The following is an 18,499-nucleotide window of genomic DNA, read 5'->3' as shown; positions in this document are numbered from 1 at the left end:
AAATGATATCAGTGAATATTAACACTTATATGTGTGTTTCTACCCCCCCCCCCAAATTTAGGTAGTATCACATTGTTTGCAGTCATTACCGTCATCCTGGGATGCCTTAAAATTGGGTACTTCATTGGATTTTCTGAGTGTTTATCAGCCACTGAAGGAGTGTTTCCTGTCACACACGCAGTACATACTCTGTTGCAGGTAAACCATAAGATGTTTATTTATGTTGCTCTGCTTTCTGTTAAGTGTATCCCAGGGTGTATAAAACGGCATACGTGGGGCAGCATGAGGTGAACCTGAGTCCATCTCTGAGGCTCTGTCCTCCGTGTAAAATGGAACTCTGTGTCCCCTTGGCCATCTTTGTAGGAATCCTATGAGGCAGAGCTTGTCATGATGAAGAGTCAGGAAATTCTGCCAAGCCAACGTCTACCAGAAATGGCTGGGGGGGCATTTTAACGTAACAGTTATACTGAGATATAATTCACGTACCATACAATTCACGCGTTTAAAGTACACAAGTCAGTGGTTTGTGTATTCATAGGGTTGTGCAAACATCACCTCAATCCATTTTAGAACATTTTCATCCCCCCCCCCACAAAGGAAACCCTGTGCTGTTACAGCCACACCTCTGGGTCATTGAAACAATTTCTTGTTTGTTTGCTTACTTGTGGATTAAAATCTTTGAGAAATGTATGAGAGGCTCTTTCTCAGCATTGGTCAACTTGGTGTGGCTAAGAAGTAAGGCTTTCAGGTATATAATTTAAATATGTAGCTTAGAAAAATCTCGTGTTTGAAAGAATCTTAGATGGGCCTCCAGCATAGTTTCCGTCCTTAGCAGAAACCGCTGGCAATGGCTCTCAGAGCTGGGGTCCCTGGTTCTCTAACAATAACAGTGAAAATTAACGTTTCTGTAGAACTTCCGAGCATGCGAAGTGCTTTTCATTTATCACTTCATGTGATGCTTCCAACAACTCCACAAGACGGGGTGCTGGATCGTCCTACTCATTTCCAGGGAAGACCCTGGACGGCAGAGAGGACAAGTGACTTGCCCAAAGTCACGGCTGAGCCGTGACGATTCTCCTCCACACAAGTCACCCTGGAAGACCATGAACTTGATCCAGTGATACTGTCATGGCTCAAAGTATTTCTGGGTTCCCAGATTAAGAATGTCCCTTCAGGACCAATGATCCACCTTTTGGATGCCAAGGACACCATTTTCAGACTCCGTCTTTCATCCTAAGAGGTCTCCCGATTGTGTCCCCCTGCGACTTCAGGATGTTTCTTGAGATCAAACACGTTCTCACAAATGAAGCTCTGGGAGAGGATGTGTGAGGCGAGCTCAGCAGCGGTTTGGCTCTGTGGTAGCATGGTGGAATGGGTCAGTGGCTTCCTGGGGGACTAGTTTGAAGGAGTCACTTTGCATTTGAGAGTTGTTATGGGCTGAATTGTGTGTCCCCTAAATTTCTATATTGAAATTCTAACCTCCAGTACCTCAGAATGTGATGGCATATGGAGAGGGGGTCTTTATAGAGGTAATTAAGGCTGAATGAGGTCATAGGGGTGGGCCTAATCCAGTAGGACTGGTGTCCTTATGAGAAGAGATTAGGACACAGAAACATAGAGGGACGACCCTGTGAGGACACTGGCGGGAGTTGGTCATTTACAAGCCAAGGAGACAGGCCTCAGAAGGAAGCAACCTGCTGACACCTTGATCTCAGACTTCTGGCCTTTAGAACTGTGAGAAAATACATTTCTGTTGTTTTCAGCCACCCCGTCTATGATACTGTGTTATAGAGCCGCCAGCAAATTAACACAAGAGCTCGCTGGTTGTTTATTCCAGGGGAGTCAAATCCCATGGTGACAAGGTCTTAAAGAGATACCAGTGATAATGTGAAAGCCTTAGTGAGACCAGAAAGAACTAGTTCCTTCCTGCCTGCCTCTCTGCCTCCCTGCCTTCATACCTTCCAAACGGGGCAAACACTGTTCTCAGTACTGGGAATACAGGGTGAAAAGCTGTGGTCTGTGTCCTGTGGTGGTGTCAGTCAAATGGGGAGACATTTACCAAACAAAAATAGACAGTGACCACACTAGGGCATGATGCTTTGACCAAACCTTCCTGGTGATGGGGAACACCAGCTGTCTCTCACCAGCTTTGGGGTGAGGGGTGTTTTCTGCCAGGAAGGAACCCCAGAGGTATCGATGAAAGAGGGATGGATATGGTGTGTCAGAGACCATTAAACGAGGACATTTTGGGGATGTGTGGCCTTTCCACACGACAGGGAAGGGAACGTGTGGAGCTGTGGAGGGAGAACTGTGGTGATGGGACTGATTGGAGCCACGGTTTTGTGTAGGGCTAGTGAGCACAGGCTCTGGTCAGACCACCTGGCCTGGTTCATACCAGCAGTGTGACCTCGGGCAAGCGGCTTAACCTCTCCGGGCCTCATGGATCTCACCTGCAAAGCGCCTACTTCGTGGGGCTCTTGTCAGAATTACAGGTACCGATGCATGGAAAGAACTTTGCAGTGAGCGCTTGGTGAAGGTGCGGGCACATCAGAGCTCGGGCTCCATCTTGAGGGCAGTAGGGAGCCATTGAAGGCTTTAGGCAGAGGGATGACCTGGACGGATGCACGTTTTCACTCTGTCACTTGGTGGATTGGAGATCTCTTACTTCTTAATTTAAGGTATTTTTACCAGTCGCTCAATTAATTTATCAATCATTCTATACCTATTGGACACTTCTTATGTACCTTTGCTGCATTAGATAACTGGATAATGAAAACCATTATTTAAAAAAAATAGTGTTTATTTATATTGTTAAATTGTAGTAAAATACACATAACATAAAATTTGCCATCTTAGCCATTTTTAAGTGTGCAGTTAAGCAGTGTTAAGTATAATCACATAGTTTGCCATCAATCTTCTGAACTCTTTCATCTTGCAAAAATGAAATTCTTTCTCCACTAAACACAAACTTCTGGTCCCCCTTCCCCCCGCCCCGGGCAGCCGCCATCCCACTTCCTGTCCCTATGAATCTGACTGCTTGTAGGGACCTTAGGGAAGTGAAATCACACAGTATTTGTCCTTTTGTGATTGGCTTATGTCACTTAGCAAAATGTCTTCATTTACAGGTGCACCCATTCTGTAGCACATGTCAGAATGTTCTTCCTTTTTAAGGCTGAGCAATATTCCATTGTGTGGATGGACCACATTGTTTTTTGTCCATTCATCTGTTGATGGACACTTGGGTTGCTTCCACCCTTCGGCTACTGTGAATAATGCTGCTATACACATAGGCATGAAAAAATCTTTTTGAGAACCTGCTTTCAATTCATTTGGATATGTACCCAGAAGTGGGATTGCTGGATTGTACAGTAATTAAAAATAGTTACTAAAAAATATGGTATAACATTATTGAAAAAAATTGGAAAAGAGAATAAGAATGTGCCTATAAGCCCATTAACAGGAACATTTGTTGTTTTATGTATTCCCTCCATTCCTTGCGCTTAAGTGTACGTTCTTGTGAGGTTTTACATAGAAGGTGCAGAATTTCCTATTCCGAGTTTTTTACTTAAAAAATACCATACACTTTTTTGTGTTGCTGTATATTTTGTGATGCTTTTCATAAAAGCATCAGTTAAGTTGCTGTCTAACTTAAAGTTCATTGATAAATACAAATTTATTTAACTGTTCCCCTGTTGGGCTGAATGTCATCTTACCAGGGGTCATTGCTGTCTGTTTTTAAATTATCAGATGTTTTAAGAATCTTGCCTTGAAATGTTTTCCAAAGCAGGACAGTAAATTTTCAGTAAAACAATGTGCAAGAGATAGTACGTGTAAATGTATTTTATTTTGTGCTGTCTTTTTACAGCACTTAACCACAAAATGAAGATTAAAAAGACAAGTTTATAAAGTGCCCACCAATGCTTGGCACTTAGTAGATGCCCAATGTGTGTTTGTGTCTAAAATAAGGCCTGGAATGTTTTAAGAGCTCAAAAAATGCTTGGTACACAGGAGATGCTCAACCAATGTCAACGAATGAGTAAGTTGACAGTGGAGAAGGTTTACTGAAATTGTACCCATGCCAGGCACTGTTCTAAGTAGTTGACATGAATTAACTGCTCACAACACCCCCCCAGGTAGGTTCCGTTGTCATCCCCATTTCACAGAAAACAGATGCAAAAAGGTTCCTGGATTTGCCCATGGCCAAGTAAGCCAGGTCGGATAGAGGCCTTCCTGAGCTCAGCGCCTCCCCTGTGTTCTACTAGTGATGTGGCCAGGGGACAGAGCAGCTTATGTAATAGAGTGAAATGACCAGCCTGAATCCATTCTGTTCTTCACTTAACGCATTCACCATTAGGTTTCTGTCCACTGGCGTAGTAACTCTTCAGTGGGTGATAAAAACAGCTTAACAGGGGTGATGACAGGTAGTCTGCTGCTCGCCAAGCCCCGTCCCACAGCAGGCGGCCTCGCAGTGGTTCTCACCACCTTGCTCTGACCACTGTCCCCACTGGGGAATGGCACTGCCATCTGAGATGAGGATAGCGAGTTGCTGTTCTTATGGTGGGAGATCACGGATGTCCCCAATATTCCCCACACCTTTTCCTTACGGTTTTGAAATGTGCAAATATAATGATGATTTCCCCCTGATGTGTCTTTCTTTTCTTCCTTTATTTCCATCTAGGTGTATTTCCTTTGGGGGCATGCAAAGGATATCATCCAGTCTTTCAAAACACTGGAAAGGTAAAAGTCACACGTGGGTCACTGCTTTACATGTTGAATTTGGTGTTCGGTTAGAACAAATGAAGCTCATCAGTGCCATCTTGGTCAGGTTATAGATATGAGATCAAACTCTCTGTTCCATCTTGACAAGCAAAGCCTTCACTTGTGGCCAGAGAGGAGGCCCTCTGCCTTCGGTCTCTTCCTGAGGACAGCACTGGAAGGAGAAGGAGTTGGGGTTGAACTTTCACTCCACTCCACCATCTTAGACGCTTTCCCTTTATGACCCTCAGTTTTCCTCATCTGTAAAATGGAGATAATCGCATAGCCAACCTCCAAGGGCACGGCAACAAAGGGTTAGAGCTGAGTCTGAGCTGTACCCTCCAGATGGGGGCGGTCCCCTCAGTGGGCTGTGGTCCCCATCACTCCCTGTTGTTACCCTAGACCTGTTTTATCCATCGCCATTTCCTGCCAGGCCCTGAAGGCTTGGGGAACTTGCCAGCTCTGGACTTAACTGCTTTTGTCTGGTCTTTCGAGCCAATAACCCCCTGTCCCATCCTTTGAGTGCCTGTAGGGAGTTTTTCCTGATCCGAGAATTCCTCTTACCGGTTGGAGTCCTTTTCTTTTCCCAAGGGTGAGGTTTAGCGGAACAGTACATTTGAAAGCAGAGCTGGATACCTAAGCTGAGATCAGAAATGGCTCATGGAAGCCTTCTCTTTATTGTGGTCTGGGGTTATCGGATCCAAGAATGAGAAAGGCAGCCTGGCATGAGGAAATGACGTCTGCCCTGAGTTCATAGGACAGTTTCCAGATCAAACCAACAGGAGGCTGCCAGCTCGTGGGGAGCTCGCATGGCAGAACAGTCTGCAACGCCTCCTCTGGTTCAGCGGGCCTGGGCTTGGACAGCCGCCATTTGGACCAGGAAAGAGGAGAAGAAAGGGGAGCTGTGTGCATTATAAGTGAAAGAAAAGCCAGCCAGCCTGAGGCAAACGGCATTGTCTGCCTTTGTCAGAGGCTCCATACAACGCCTCCCAGATGCCCTTGGGGGGGCTGGCTATGAGCTATAGCAACTGAGCAAGCTCAAGGGGCCAGCAGATGGGCAAACAACACTCAGACACCTCGAGGAGGCTGTTTCCTTCTCCGGTGGTGCCCGGACTTCATGCAGCTGCCGGAGGAAGCTAGGCTTTGCTTGCAGTCACTCATGGGAGCCCCAGAGGGGTCCGCCGGGGTTAAAACTCAGCAGAGGCAAGGTCCAGGTTGAGGACCCAATCGCACCATTTATCCTGTAGGTTGATCATGGACGACCATGCTCTTGGTCAGACAGCGAGGAGGTGTGCTTCCTCCAGGCCTCTTCTCTTCAACTGAGGACAGATCAGTTGCACACAAGTATCAAGGAATGCCTCTCAAAGCACAGTATCTGCTGCGCCTGCTCCATGCAAGGCCCATGTTAAGTGCCCTGGAAGCTACTGATGTGAACCTGTCTTAAACCGGCAGGCAGGGGGAGACGCTGGAGGTTCCGAAACAGTCAGTGACCCAACTGGAACCATATTCCTCACAGATCTCTGTTCCCCAGAGTCAGTGTCCACCTTCCACATCATCTCTGTTCTTCTTCCTTAGGAGGTGGGGTGGCAGAGGGGCGAGGGCAGAACTCGGGGGGCAGATGAGAACTGCCCTGCTGCTTACTAACTCTTCAAACCCCAGTGTGGCTACTCACTCTATTTGTGACCATGACATACTTTCTGAACCTATCCAAGACTGCCACAGCTCAACACAAAACAGGCTTTTTTAAAATTAATGTTTGTACTCTGCCATCCTCAGTGGGTTGGAGTTTCATCCCATGCTGGTTGCTTCGTGGTCACAAAATAGCTGCTACAACTCCAGCCTTCATGTCTGCATTCGAGGTTGGAAAAAGGGGAAGTTAGTGGGCTTTTTTTATTCTTAACTCTTTCATCAAGAAAGCTAAAGCTGTTCAGTAGTGTCTGAAAGACTCTACCTCACAACGCACTGGCCACAATGGCCATGCCTAGCTGCAAGGGAGGCCAGCAAGCAAGTTTCTGGCTTGTTTCAGTGTCTTTATAGGTCAGTGCGAGGCAGAGGGTAGATGATGGCCACTGGTTTGACCAACCAATATTAAGGGTAAACCAACTCTCCAGATATCCAATGCACCCCTTTCATCTTTCCTTTACTGTTCTCTTCTCTTCTAGAAGAAAGGGTTTGGGGTAGGATAGGGTTGGTTGCCTTCTTTTAGAAAATTTCCATCCTTGTTTCCCTGCTTTCAAGACGCAGTTTCTTTTTGTCCTGTAGACAATGAATGAGTTGAATACTGGTAGGTTCAAGGTTAAGGCAGAATGCCAAGACTGTGGTTTTGGTAGTTCTCAGTGAACTGCCCCTCCCAGCCACACGGGGGACCCACCCGGAGCCTAAGCTGCCAGATGAAGCCAGAATCATGGCTAAGAAGGAGCCGTGTGTGTGTGTGTGTGTGTGTGTGTGTGTGTGTGTGTGTGTGAGATGCAATGTCTTCGTCTCACCCCATGGGGTTTGGGTCTTGCCAAGACTTGTCAAGAACGGAGTCTTTGTGTTTTTCAGGTTTGGGGTGATCCACTCGGTGTTCACCAACCTGCTTCTGTGGGCCAACAGCGTCCTGAATGAGTCAAAGCACCAACTTAATGAGCATAAGGAACGGCTCATCACTTTGGGCTTTGGGAACATAACAATAGGTGAGTCCAAAGGGTTGCCCTGCCGCCATGTTGGAACGTCTTGGAAACCTGCAGAGACCAGGGTGCTCAGGAATGAAGGGACAGCTTCCAAAGAACTGCAGGGTCCATCCGACTCAGCATTGGCCAGACCGTCCTCTGCTGTTGCGCAAAATCTTTCAAAATCTCATGAGTCTCTCATCCTGGTTCCGTAAGTAGAGTGTGCTGAGCATAATTAAAGGTTTCTTCAGTGACTCAGGGGCTTGTCAGACCCAAGGGTTATCATTTGGATTGCCATTTCTCATGGTCCATGTTGGTATGGAAATAAATGTCTTCGTTTACAACTACAGAAAATTGGTGGTGGTCTCTGTTTGTGTGTTTAATGAAGCCTTTATTACCAGTTCTTTCTACTAAAGTATAGCTTTCAAGAACCCATAGATATCTAATGGTAGGTTGTGGTTAATTGGTTTTAGTTCATTTGAAGTTTTCATTTAACTCTACTTTGCATATAATTTTGGTCTGTCTTTATTACTCCTTGCTCCTATGTGAGAGCCTGTAGCGCTAATCTTTCTATTTTCTTCCAAAGGGCTTTAGTATTTATGATATAGCACTTATATAATTAGAACACTGGGGTTAAGAGGAATGCGGGGTAGAGAAAAGTGCAATGTACTGGGAGCTGGAAGTCTTGTTCTCATCACGTACTATCTGTGTGACCTTTGGACGCCAGTCAACCTCTCTGAGCCTCCCATTTTCCTTCATAAATTGAGGGGACCTGAACCACGTACTTTCAAGAGCCCTTCCAGGTTTACTATACTACACGTCTGTACTAACTGTACGACCCCAGGCCAGTCACGGAGAGCGACTTTACACCCGTGTCCTCACCAGTGGGGTGGGGATGATGACATCCGGGATACACACTGTATTTTTTCACCACTCCCAAACAGCAGCCCGCCCTTGAGAAGATCCTTCTCAAGGATCTTCTTTGGGTCTCATTTCCTCACTGGTCTTCATAACAGTAACAGCAATGACAAACAATATCAAAAACAAAATTTTGTTACGTGTTTGTTGAGTGCCTGGCACTGTCCTAGGCATTTGACGTGGTTCGTTTAATTCTTGTCCCAACTCTTAGGTAGGCACTGTGGACCTCATTATATGGGTGAAGCCATTGAACCACAGAGAAGTTAAGTAACCACCCCAAGGTCACACAGCAAGTAAATGATTGAGCCAGGATTTGAATCCCAGCAATCTGGCTCCAGAGACCTCAGTGAAAGAGAGGATTAGATTAATTTTTTTTTAAAAAAGGATTTTATCAGCTCTAACATCCTGTTAATATGAGCCTTTCCTCCTGATTTTCCCCCCTGTTTTTTGCACAGTACTGTATTGGGTTGCAAGTGGTAAGGGAAACTCCTTATGAATTGAAAATTCCAGTGTTCTGCAAAAGTGAGGGCAATTAATGCTACCACAAACCTTTTCCATCTGATTTTATAAGTAGTGTGTGCATATTATAAATTAATACAGTGACAAAGTGTAAAGAAATAAATCCATAACAACACCTACCCAGAAACGCAGTTAAATGCTGTTAATACTTGGATATTTCTTTGTAGTGTGCTGTTTATTTATTTATAGTTGAAATCACACCATATATATTTCATCTTTATTTTGATTACAACCTACGGTAAGAAACAAACTTTACATTGCAACATAAATGCACACATACCTGTGTATGTGCACATATATCATGAAATAATAATCTTAATGTATCGGAGACACTTTCAAATTTCTGTTGCATTCATTTCCATTCATTCTATCCTATTCTATTCCATTACAATTGCGTTCTGTTAAAAAAAAATTAGTTGCTACTCTCTAAATCGATTTCACAACTAAATAGTGGGTTGTGATCTGCATTAAAAAATACTGAATATACAATTTGTTCCTATGTTTTCCCATTGTTATTGAACGTGATTATTTTCTTGTATCATTGAAACACAACTTAATTTTAATTTTTAATGGCTGCTTACCATTCCATTGTATGGATGTACAAAAATTCACTTAACAATTTCTAAATCGTTTCACACTGAGGTGTTTCTCTCTCTCTTTCAAACACACACACCACAAACACACACACACACACACACACACACACACACACACCACACAAACACAGTCACACGCACACACACACACAGTCATACGCACACAGTCACACGCACACACTTTCACACACAGTCACACACACACCACACACACATACACCCACTCACACATCACACGCACACAGTCACACGCACACACCACACCCACATACACTCACACACACACCACACCCACATACACCCACACACACATCACGCACACATAGTCACATGCACACACAGTCACACACACACACATAGTCACATGCACAACACACACACACAGTCACACACACACACTCTTACACATGGACACCACACATGCATAGTCACACACACACAGTCACACACACACACACTCTCTCTCACACACACCACACACACATGCCACACACACACACAACTTTACCTAATGCTTTGATTATATTTTTTATTAGTCCCTTAGAATAGATTGGAATTATAGGTTAAAGATTATATTGGGTTTTCGGAAAAGTCATGATGTATTTTTTTTTTATGTTTTTCGTCACAAAAATGTGTCATGACTTTTCCCGACACCCCAACAGCTATACCCATCTTTAAGACTTTTGTTATGTATTTCATTATTTATTGACAGCGTTTTCCCTTCTTGTTATGAAACGTTTCTTTATACATTTGCCAAGTGTCTTCCAGAAGGTGGTGCCAACTTGCCTTCCTGCCGTTGGTGTTTGAGGATGCTCGTCTCATGTCAGACTTGAGAGCATGGGATAGTCTCAAGAGGAAAACCTTTACTAATGAGGAAAGAGCATTTTCCCTCACAAAGTTATTTTAAAAAAAATTTCTTAAATCACACATGTAGATCATACATGTTTATAAGTTAAATCATAAGTTTAGAAGATATAAGGAAGCAAAATCTAGAAGAAGTTAGTGCATTGTGCACCATAAACTTACCCAATGTTATGTGTCACTTATATCTCAGTAAAGCTAGGAAAAAGGGACACTCTCTTTTACTGAAAAAAAAAAAAAAAAAGAAAAAGCACCTGTCATTTTTCCACCCAGGGATAACCACTGTTGACATTTTTATCTATGTCTTTCCAGATTTTTATATTTCTCTCTCTCCCTCTCTCTCTCTCCTACGTATCTATAATGTACAAAAATGGTGTTATGCTCTAGCCGCCTTGCAAGCTGCTTTTGTTGAACAACATCTTGTGAACATCTTTATATGTCGCTAAGTAAATTTCTGCCATACCCTTTGTAATGGCTGTATAATATTCCAATGTATGGATACCATATGATTTGTGGAATTAATACTTTCAGGGCGATATTCATGGCTATCAATTTAACTATGCTATTAAACATGATAATAAGCCATGAAGTAAAGTTTTTAATTCAGTGGAGAACCCCAAGCGTGACTCCACAGCGAAAACACCTCTGTGTGGCTTTCCATGTCCCAGGGCACACACTAACTGCCCTCGCATGGGATCTGCCTCTCTCCCCTAGAGCTAGATGACCACACGCCTCCGTGTAACTGCACACCCCCGACTCTCTGCTCTGCCATCTCGCATGGGATCTACTATCTCTACCCTTTCAACATCGAGTACCAGATCCTGGCTTCCACGATGCTCTACGTCCTGTGGAAAAACATCGGTCGCAAAGTGGACAGTCATCAGCACCAGAAGATACAGTTCAAGTTTCATGGGGTCACGGTGGGCTCGGCCCTGGGCCTCACGGTGCTGGCCGCCACCATAGGGGTGGTGGTGGTGTATCTGATTCACATCGGGCGTTCCAAGTCCAAGAGCGAGTCGGCACTCATCATGTTCTACCTGTACGCCACCACCGTGCTGACGCTCATGGGGGCCGCAGGGCTGGTCGGAATCCTGATTTACAGGCTCCATGAGCAATCGCTAGACGAATCCAAAAACCCAGCCCGCAAACTGGACGCGGACCTCTTGGTGGGCACTGCCTCCGGCTCCTGGCTCCTCTCCTGGGGCTCCATCTTGGCCATCCTCTGTGCCGAGTCCCGCCCCTCGTACACCTGGTACAACCTGCCCTACTCCATCCTGGTGATTGCCGAGAAAGCCATCCAGAACCTCTTCATCATCGAGTCCACCCACCGACAGCCGGAGGTCTCCGAGGACATCAGAACCGTGCGGGTGATCACAGTCGGCAATGGCAGTGCCACCTCCCTTGCTTCTCCCTGCCTCAAGAGCCAAGCTGTGGCTGGGGACGGGCCCCTCCAGGGCAGCGAGATGCTACCAGCCATCAACGGAAATATGTGTCTGACAGGAGACGGTGGCAAAGAGGAGCGGAGTGGGGAAGGGGCCCCGGGCCTGGCCGGCCACCCCTGTTTCTTGCAGAGCAACGCCAAGGGGAGAGTCTTAAGGAATATCGCAGCCTTTTTGTTCCTGTGCAATATTTCGGTAATCTACATCAAATGATTTATTTATTTTTAAAATCTATTTTCCTTGCCTTTTTCAAATAAGGAATGGAGGCAGCTTGTAATCAACATAATTTAAGTGTGTTTAAAAAATGAGGCTGGAAGGTAGGTCTATATTGTACAAATCCACCTGGGGAGTACCTGCTACGTGCCAGGGGCAGGGGTGGGAACGAAAGGAGAAGGGTGAGAAGACTTGGTGCCTTCACATGGAATAGCGGGGGCGTGACACAAGGGAAAGGATGAGACGGTGAGTATGGCAAGTGCCTGGCCGGGTATGTGCAAGGTATGAAAGGAGCAGGGACCCAGGGAAGGACTTCTGTGAGTAGGGGCTGCTTGAGGTGCAGCCCGGCCTTAATTAGGAGTGCTTCTGGCTGCAAATAACCTAACGCTTGACCAGCAGTATCCTCAGTCTTAAAGACAATTTTGGAGCTTGGTTGTTCGGGGTTGGCCTGACAGCTGAACCCTATAACCAAGGACCTGGGCCTGTTCACCTTTCCACGGACCTGCTGTGGTGCCTGCTGCCACGTAGTCATAAGACGGCTGCAGTAGACCAGGCATCGTATCTGGTTTCAAGACAGGAGGAAGGGAGAAAGGACTGGTGCTGGGAAATGTCTTTCACGTGGCCATCCCCAGCTGCAAAGGAGGCTGGGAGAGCTGCCAGCCTCTGTGATGGAGGGTAGCAAGGCCGAGGAAGAAGCAGAGTCAGTCGCTCCGTCTGGTCTGGCTCAGCCTCAAGGAATGGGTGGTAAGTGGTCGAGACAAGGGAAAGCATTTTGGACAGAGGGCACACAACGTGCAAAGACACAGAGGCAAAAGGCACGATGGCCAATTTTGGGAGCACCAAGTAGTTGAGTATGAATCTCATTTGCATTGAACAGAGCCGCAGAGCGGGAAATACGACGGAGTGTCCAGTTGGCTGAGCCAGGCTTGAGCAGAGCTTCATAAGCCTGGCTGCGTCTGGTCTTTAGAGGACCCTTTCCTTTTGTGTTCCGGAGTGTTCCCCTTAGCAGCAGTGAGCAGGCAGGATGGAAGGAGGTAAGACCAAAGGCAGGGAGCCTGGAGCAGGGGCCCGGCAGCTGCCCAGACAGGAAATGCCGAGGACCGGAACCAGCCCAGGGGTGGTGGAGATGGGGAGAATAAAAAGGAATGAAAAGTACCGTGTGTTGTTAGGATTTGTTCTCGAGAACATGGAAGGAGGGCAGGGCTTGGTAAAAAGGAGGGGAAGCGGGCTTTGGCACCGTGCAGGTCTCTGCAGTGACTGTGGCTGATGGAATGGCGGGGACGCCCAGTGCCCAGAGCCTGCCGGGGTCAGAGCCAGCTCTCCGCTCCTGGCCTCCATGTATCATCAGGGCTACTCTGCGTTTCTGCATCAGCTCATTGGCCTCTGAGCTTCCTCATGTATTTTAAGCTGGTGCATGCCCGAGGGCTGCAACTTTCGATATTACTCTAAGGCCACAAAGTGGAGAGGGTCCATCGGAAGCTAAAAGGACTGTGTCTGCCAATCAAACCTGAGTCTTGCTTTGGGTCACCTGGGCCTTGATCCCCCTCCAGGTGGGTAGACAGTTACGAGGCGCTGTGAAGGGCGAAGGGGCCCAGAAGAGTTCGGCTCCAGGCTCCTTCTTCTCTCATCTAAGGGACATTTATCGAGTACCTGCTGTGTGCCAGGAACCACGGCAGGACCCGTGGGAACAGAAGTGAGCAAAGGAGTCACACAGGGAAGGGAGAGAGACCGATACTAGCAACTACAGCAGGGCTGCATTTTACGCGAGGCTTGTGTTCCAGAGAGGGGTGTGTCAGCTCAGATGCTTACAAAGTCAGAGTTGATCTAGAATGACCCTACAGCATTTTGTGTTTCTGCACACCCCGAGGCATGAATAGATCTCTTTGCAGCAAGTTCAGAAAAGCCCCTTTCCCGGCTGGGTCTTTGCTTGACCACCAGGTGAAACACTTGGCTTGCATTTTTGGAGCTGTTTGAACAAGGATAGCCCTGCCAGTGAGACTAGACTCAAGTGGCAACTGATGGTCGGTCGGGAAAGCTTTGTGCCAGGACGAGGCTTTTGTTTTGTCTCTTCATCTCTGTGCTCTGCTGATGGCCCCAGACGCAGCCGCTGTGCATTGGAGGGTGAGCCAGAGGACAAAAATCACGGCAGGGTGATGTCTTAGGGTGTCCTGAGGTAACTCGAGGGGCAGTGCTTTGAAACCCTGCAGTTTTTTTTAAAATTTTATTTTAAGTAAACCATGAGCACTTTTGGAGTTGAATCAGGGAAGGGACACAATCTTATTTACATACAAAATTCATCTCCCAGCTGAGTGGCAAGTAGATTGTAGGAGCAAGAGCGTAAGCAAGGAGACCAGTCAGGAGGCTACTGCAAGGGTCTGGGCAAGAGGTGAAGGTGGTGGCCTGACAGGGGGGGTGGAGAGACATGGCGAGTGAGAAGGCTGTTCTGGAGGCGCAGTTGTCAGGACTTGCTGATGGATTGAGCAGCAGACAGATGGTTCTGAGAGTCAGAGGGAAAATGAAATGACTCCTGGGGTTCTGGTGGAGCAGCCGGATGGACGCTGCTGCTCATGAGATAGGGGAAATGGCGCAGGTATTTTGAGTTTGAGGCACATCTAGACACCCAAATAACCCATGGGACCCACAAGCCTGGGTTCTCGAGGGTGGACCAGGCAGGTGATTTAGTTTGGGAAGTCACAGACCAACAGCTGGTACTTGTAAGCAGGGACTGGGTGAGATCATCCAGGGGTCATGAGTGCAGAGAAGAGAAGGGGACCCAGGAATGAGCCCCAGGACCAACCAACACTGAGAGGTTGAGCAAAGGAGGAGGAGCCAGCTAAGGAGGCCGTGAAGAAGCAGCTGGGGCGCGAGGAGACACCTCCATATCACAGAACCCAGAGAACACAGTGGCATAGAGATATCAACTAGAGAGAACGCTGGATGGAGATGTGAAGGAAAGCCACGTGTACCAGCTATCTACTGTTGCGTCAGAAATTACCCCACACTTAGCAGCTCAAAACCACAAGCATTTATTATTTCACGGCTCCTATGGGTCAGGAATCCAAGGGGGCGCAGGGGCGTGTCTCTGCTCAGGGTGGCTTACTGGCTGTGGTCATTTCAGGTTTGACTGTGTGTGGGGGAGGGGACCTGCTTCCAGGCCCCCACACGTGGCTGCGGGCAGGGTTCGGCTCCCTGCTGGCTGCTTGCCCGAGGCCTCCCTCAGCTCCTGGCCACATGGTCTCTCAACGGCGCAGCTCACAATGTGGCAGCCGCTTCCTCTCTTGCAAGAGAGTGTGAGGAAGAGGAATTCCGCAGTCCTTTGTAACCTGATGGTTCCATCCCATGTCCCATGACTTTTGTCACATTCTGTTTGTTGGAAGCAAGATGCTAGGTTCAGCCCTATTCAAGGGGAGGGGTCTCCATGAGGATGTGACTCCCAGGAGGTGGCACCAGTCACAGCGTGGGGTGGAGAACATCACAGAAGTGTGCAGTGTGAAAGAGAAGGAGTCCAGGGAGCCTGACAATTTAGGGACAGGGAGACTGAGAAGGAGGGACCAGTGTGTAGGTTCCATGAGCAACAAAAGTAATAGGTTATTGCTTTAGGTTGTGCAAACCTCGTTGCCATTTCATTCTTATCTAAGCCCTCTGAGATGGGTGTTTCCATCTTACAGGTGAGGAAACTGAGGTGTGAAGAGGTTAAATTACTGTCTTACAGTGCTATGAACCTGGGTCTGGCTCCAGCGCATGTGCTCCTCCTCCAATCTGGGGGTGTGGGCAGGGTCTGGGCTGCCTCTCAAAGCCAAGGGCAAGCCAGAGAGGAGACCCCAGAACTCACAGCCCAGACCCCAGAGGCTGGGAGCTCCCAGCGCCAAAGTTGGATAAGTAAAGGCGAGTGTGGCAGACAGGTGACCTCTGCTATAGGTAAACACTGGGGGCTGTGGGAACACAGAGGGATTTCCTGCCCAGACTGGCTAGATCAAGGAGGGCTTCCTGGAAGAGGTGGTAGGTAGCTCAGAACAGAGGAAGGCAGGATTTATCAGGGAGAACACAGGGAGTCTCTGATGGTGGAATAGGCAGGAGGCAAAGCCCTGGACACTTGGGAGAGAAAGGTATATTTGGGGACCGTGCACAGCCTGGGGAGGCTGGAGTAAAGGGTGTGACAAGGAATACGGAGACATGGATGGTGCCCAATCACTGAGGGCTTTTGGACTTTCTCCTGAAGGCAGCTGGAGCCACTGGTGAGTGACAATCAGAGGAGGGACAAGGTCAGATGTGTGCTCTATCTAGATCACTCCCGCAGGCATGTGGGGGGGGCAGGATGAAGGCAACCGCTGAGTGGGGTGATCTGGAGGTTTGCAGCAGTTCACGTGGGGGAAACCGAGGACCCGACCAAGGTGAGGCTGCAGGGCTGGAGAGAATCAGATGGGTTTGAAAAGCCTTCCTTCAGGAGGGGGCGCTGAGGGAGAGAGAAGGATCAGGTGGGCTCAGTGGCTTTGATAGACTGTGGGGATGAGGAATGCGGTGTGGAGAACGCTTATCGCGGTGACACGTGTGACTCTGTGGGGCCTCTGAGGCGGCAGCATGGACGGTTTCCCTTCTCTTGCAGCTTTGGGTCCCTCCTGCCTTCGGCTGCCGCCCTGAGTACGACAATGGATTGGAGGAAATTGTCTTTGGCTTTGAACCCTGGATAATCGTGGTCAACCTGGCCATGCCATTTTCTATTTTCTACCGAATGCACGCAGCTGCCTCCCTCTTTGAGGTCTATTGTAAGATATAGGCTGTGTCCACAGGAAAGACCAAGGCATGAGTGAACAAGAGAGTTCCCTGGAGCCACCTGGGAAGGGCAGGCTTAGCAAATATTGACTTACACACGCGATGTCTGCCGAGAAGGTCTGCCTTTTGTCTACAGGGATTGTGTTTCCCATGGACTGCAAATATCCATTGCCCTGGATGGATGTAAACAAGTTAAGATCAAATCAAGGAGGTAGCTGAAATCTGTCTGTGGTTAGTTAATTCAAATCAAACCCAAATTATTTGATCTCCTTCTAAGTGAGATCCTCTGTTTTAGAAGAATGTGGTCCCAGGTTTGGAACAAGAGTTTATCCAGCTTGTTTTTCTTAAAAATCATCTTCAGTTTGCAATTTATCATGTTACCTACATACGACCTTTCATTGACTATCTGTGCAGTATGGCCACTCTTAAATTTTATCCTTCCCAGAGCTCATGTGTATAGATACCATCACATTTAGTTTATATTGTACTCTCTGAGTGTGTCACATTTTTGGACAAAGTTACTTTTATCCTTTGGATGGAAATTTGTGTATAGATCCATATAAAGATATTTCTTACCTGAAATTTTGGTGTATTTTTGTTTGTGATCATTTTGAAGTTTAAAAAATATATATATTTTGCTGTTTTCTCTCTCTCACTATAAATACATACATGCTTTTTAATAGAAAATTTGGACATTTCAGAAGAGTAGAAAGAAACAACTCAACTAGGGTGCCATTGTTCAATTGACAATCACTTTTTAACATCTTGGTGTATTTCTTTTAACCCTGTGGATTCACAGGATTATTTTCTTTGTTATTTTTGTTATACTTGCCAGTGATGATATCTTCAACTTTGTATCCATTTTTTTCCACTTAACAATCTGACATAAACCTTTCCCCCACATTGTTATAAATTCTTTGTAAATATCATTTAATACTGTATTATAGTCTGCCAAGTAAATGTACCATGATTAGTTTTCTATTGTTGGTTTTACTAGTCAAAACCTTTTGTTTTTACAAGTATCTTTGCAAAAATCAACCATATTTGTAAAGCATTCTGTATATCTAGAATTGCTTCTTTAAGGTATACTTAAGATCAGAATGCCTATTCCAAAGGTTATAAGGAACACAGACATGTTGGAGGACCTTTGTATATGTTTTTCCATAATTATTTCAAAATCATAATAAAGTTAGTTAACTTGCTATAAATTCGAATGTGAATATCTTTTCATTTGAGTGGGGTTTTTTTTTTTGACAGCACAGGCAGTGGGACATCAAGAAACTGAATTTTTTTAAGATCTCTCTCAACAGTGCAAGCTCTGAACAACAGGGTCCCTGGTTCAATTCCCAGCCCGAGTTGAGCTGCTGATGAGCTGCCAATCGGTGGCAGGATGGCTCAGCTAAAACAAACAAACAAACAAAAAAAACAAAACCAAAAAAACACCCAAAGAACCTCAAAAAACTGCATTTTTTCACATGACTAAAATACTTTATGTTCATTTTAGAAAAATAACCTAAAAAATGGGCAGACAGACTAAAAACAAGGTAAAACATCTATCACACCTTCCATCTAGGATGGTGGTTTTCAGTTTTGGGATGAGGGGGTGGTGCAGGTCTTGTCCCCCAGGAACACAGGGCAAGGTCTGCAGACATTTTTTACTGTTACCACTTGGGGCTGTTACTGGCATTTAGTGGGTAGAGCCCGGGCTAGGGCTAAACATCCTACAATGCACAGGACAGCCCCCACCACAAACAATTGTGCGGCCCCAAATGTTAAT

The 18,499-nt window shown here is 46.5% G+C and overlaps 1 protein-coding gene across 1 annotated transcript in view; it reads left to right on the top strand.

Moving 5' to 3' along the window:
* The window catches only part of OTOP1 (otopetrin 1), a 27,276-nt gene extending 9,418 nt beyond the window's left edge, over nt 1–17,858 (top strand). The window contains exons 2-6 of the mRNA XM_019661136.1: nt 62–198; nt 4,679–4,737; nt 7,300–7,430; nt 11,015–11,934; nt 16,556–17,858. Of these exons, the coding sequence (XP_019516681.1) occupies nt 62–198; nt 4,679–4,737; nt 7,300–7,430; nt 11,015–11,934; nt 16,556–16,726 (1,418 nt within the window). The 3' untranslated portion in view covers nt 16,727–17,858. The remainder of the gene's footprint in view (nt 1–61; nt 199–4,678; nt 4,738–7,299; nt 7,431–11,014; nt 11,935–16,555) is intronic.
* Nucleotides 17,859–18,499: the final 641 nt, after the last annotated feature.

This window comes from Hipposideros armiger, unplaced genomic scaffold (assembly GCF_001890085.2).
Source record: "Hipposideros armiger isolate ML-2016 unplaced genomic scaffold, ASM189008v1 scaffold_337, whole genome shotgun sequence".
NCBI lineage: Eukaryota > Metazoa > Chordata > Mammalia > Chiroptera > Hipposideridae > Hipposideros > Hipposideros armiger.
This window is presented reverse-complemented; position numbering and strand designations above follow the sequence as displayed.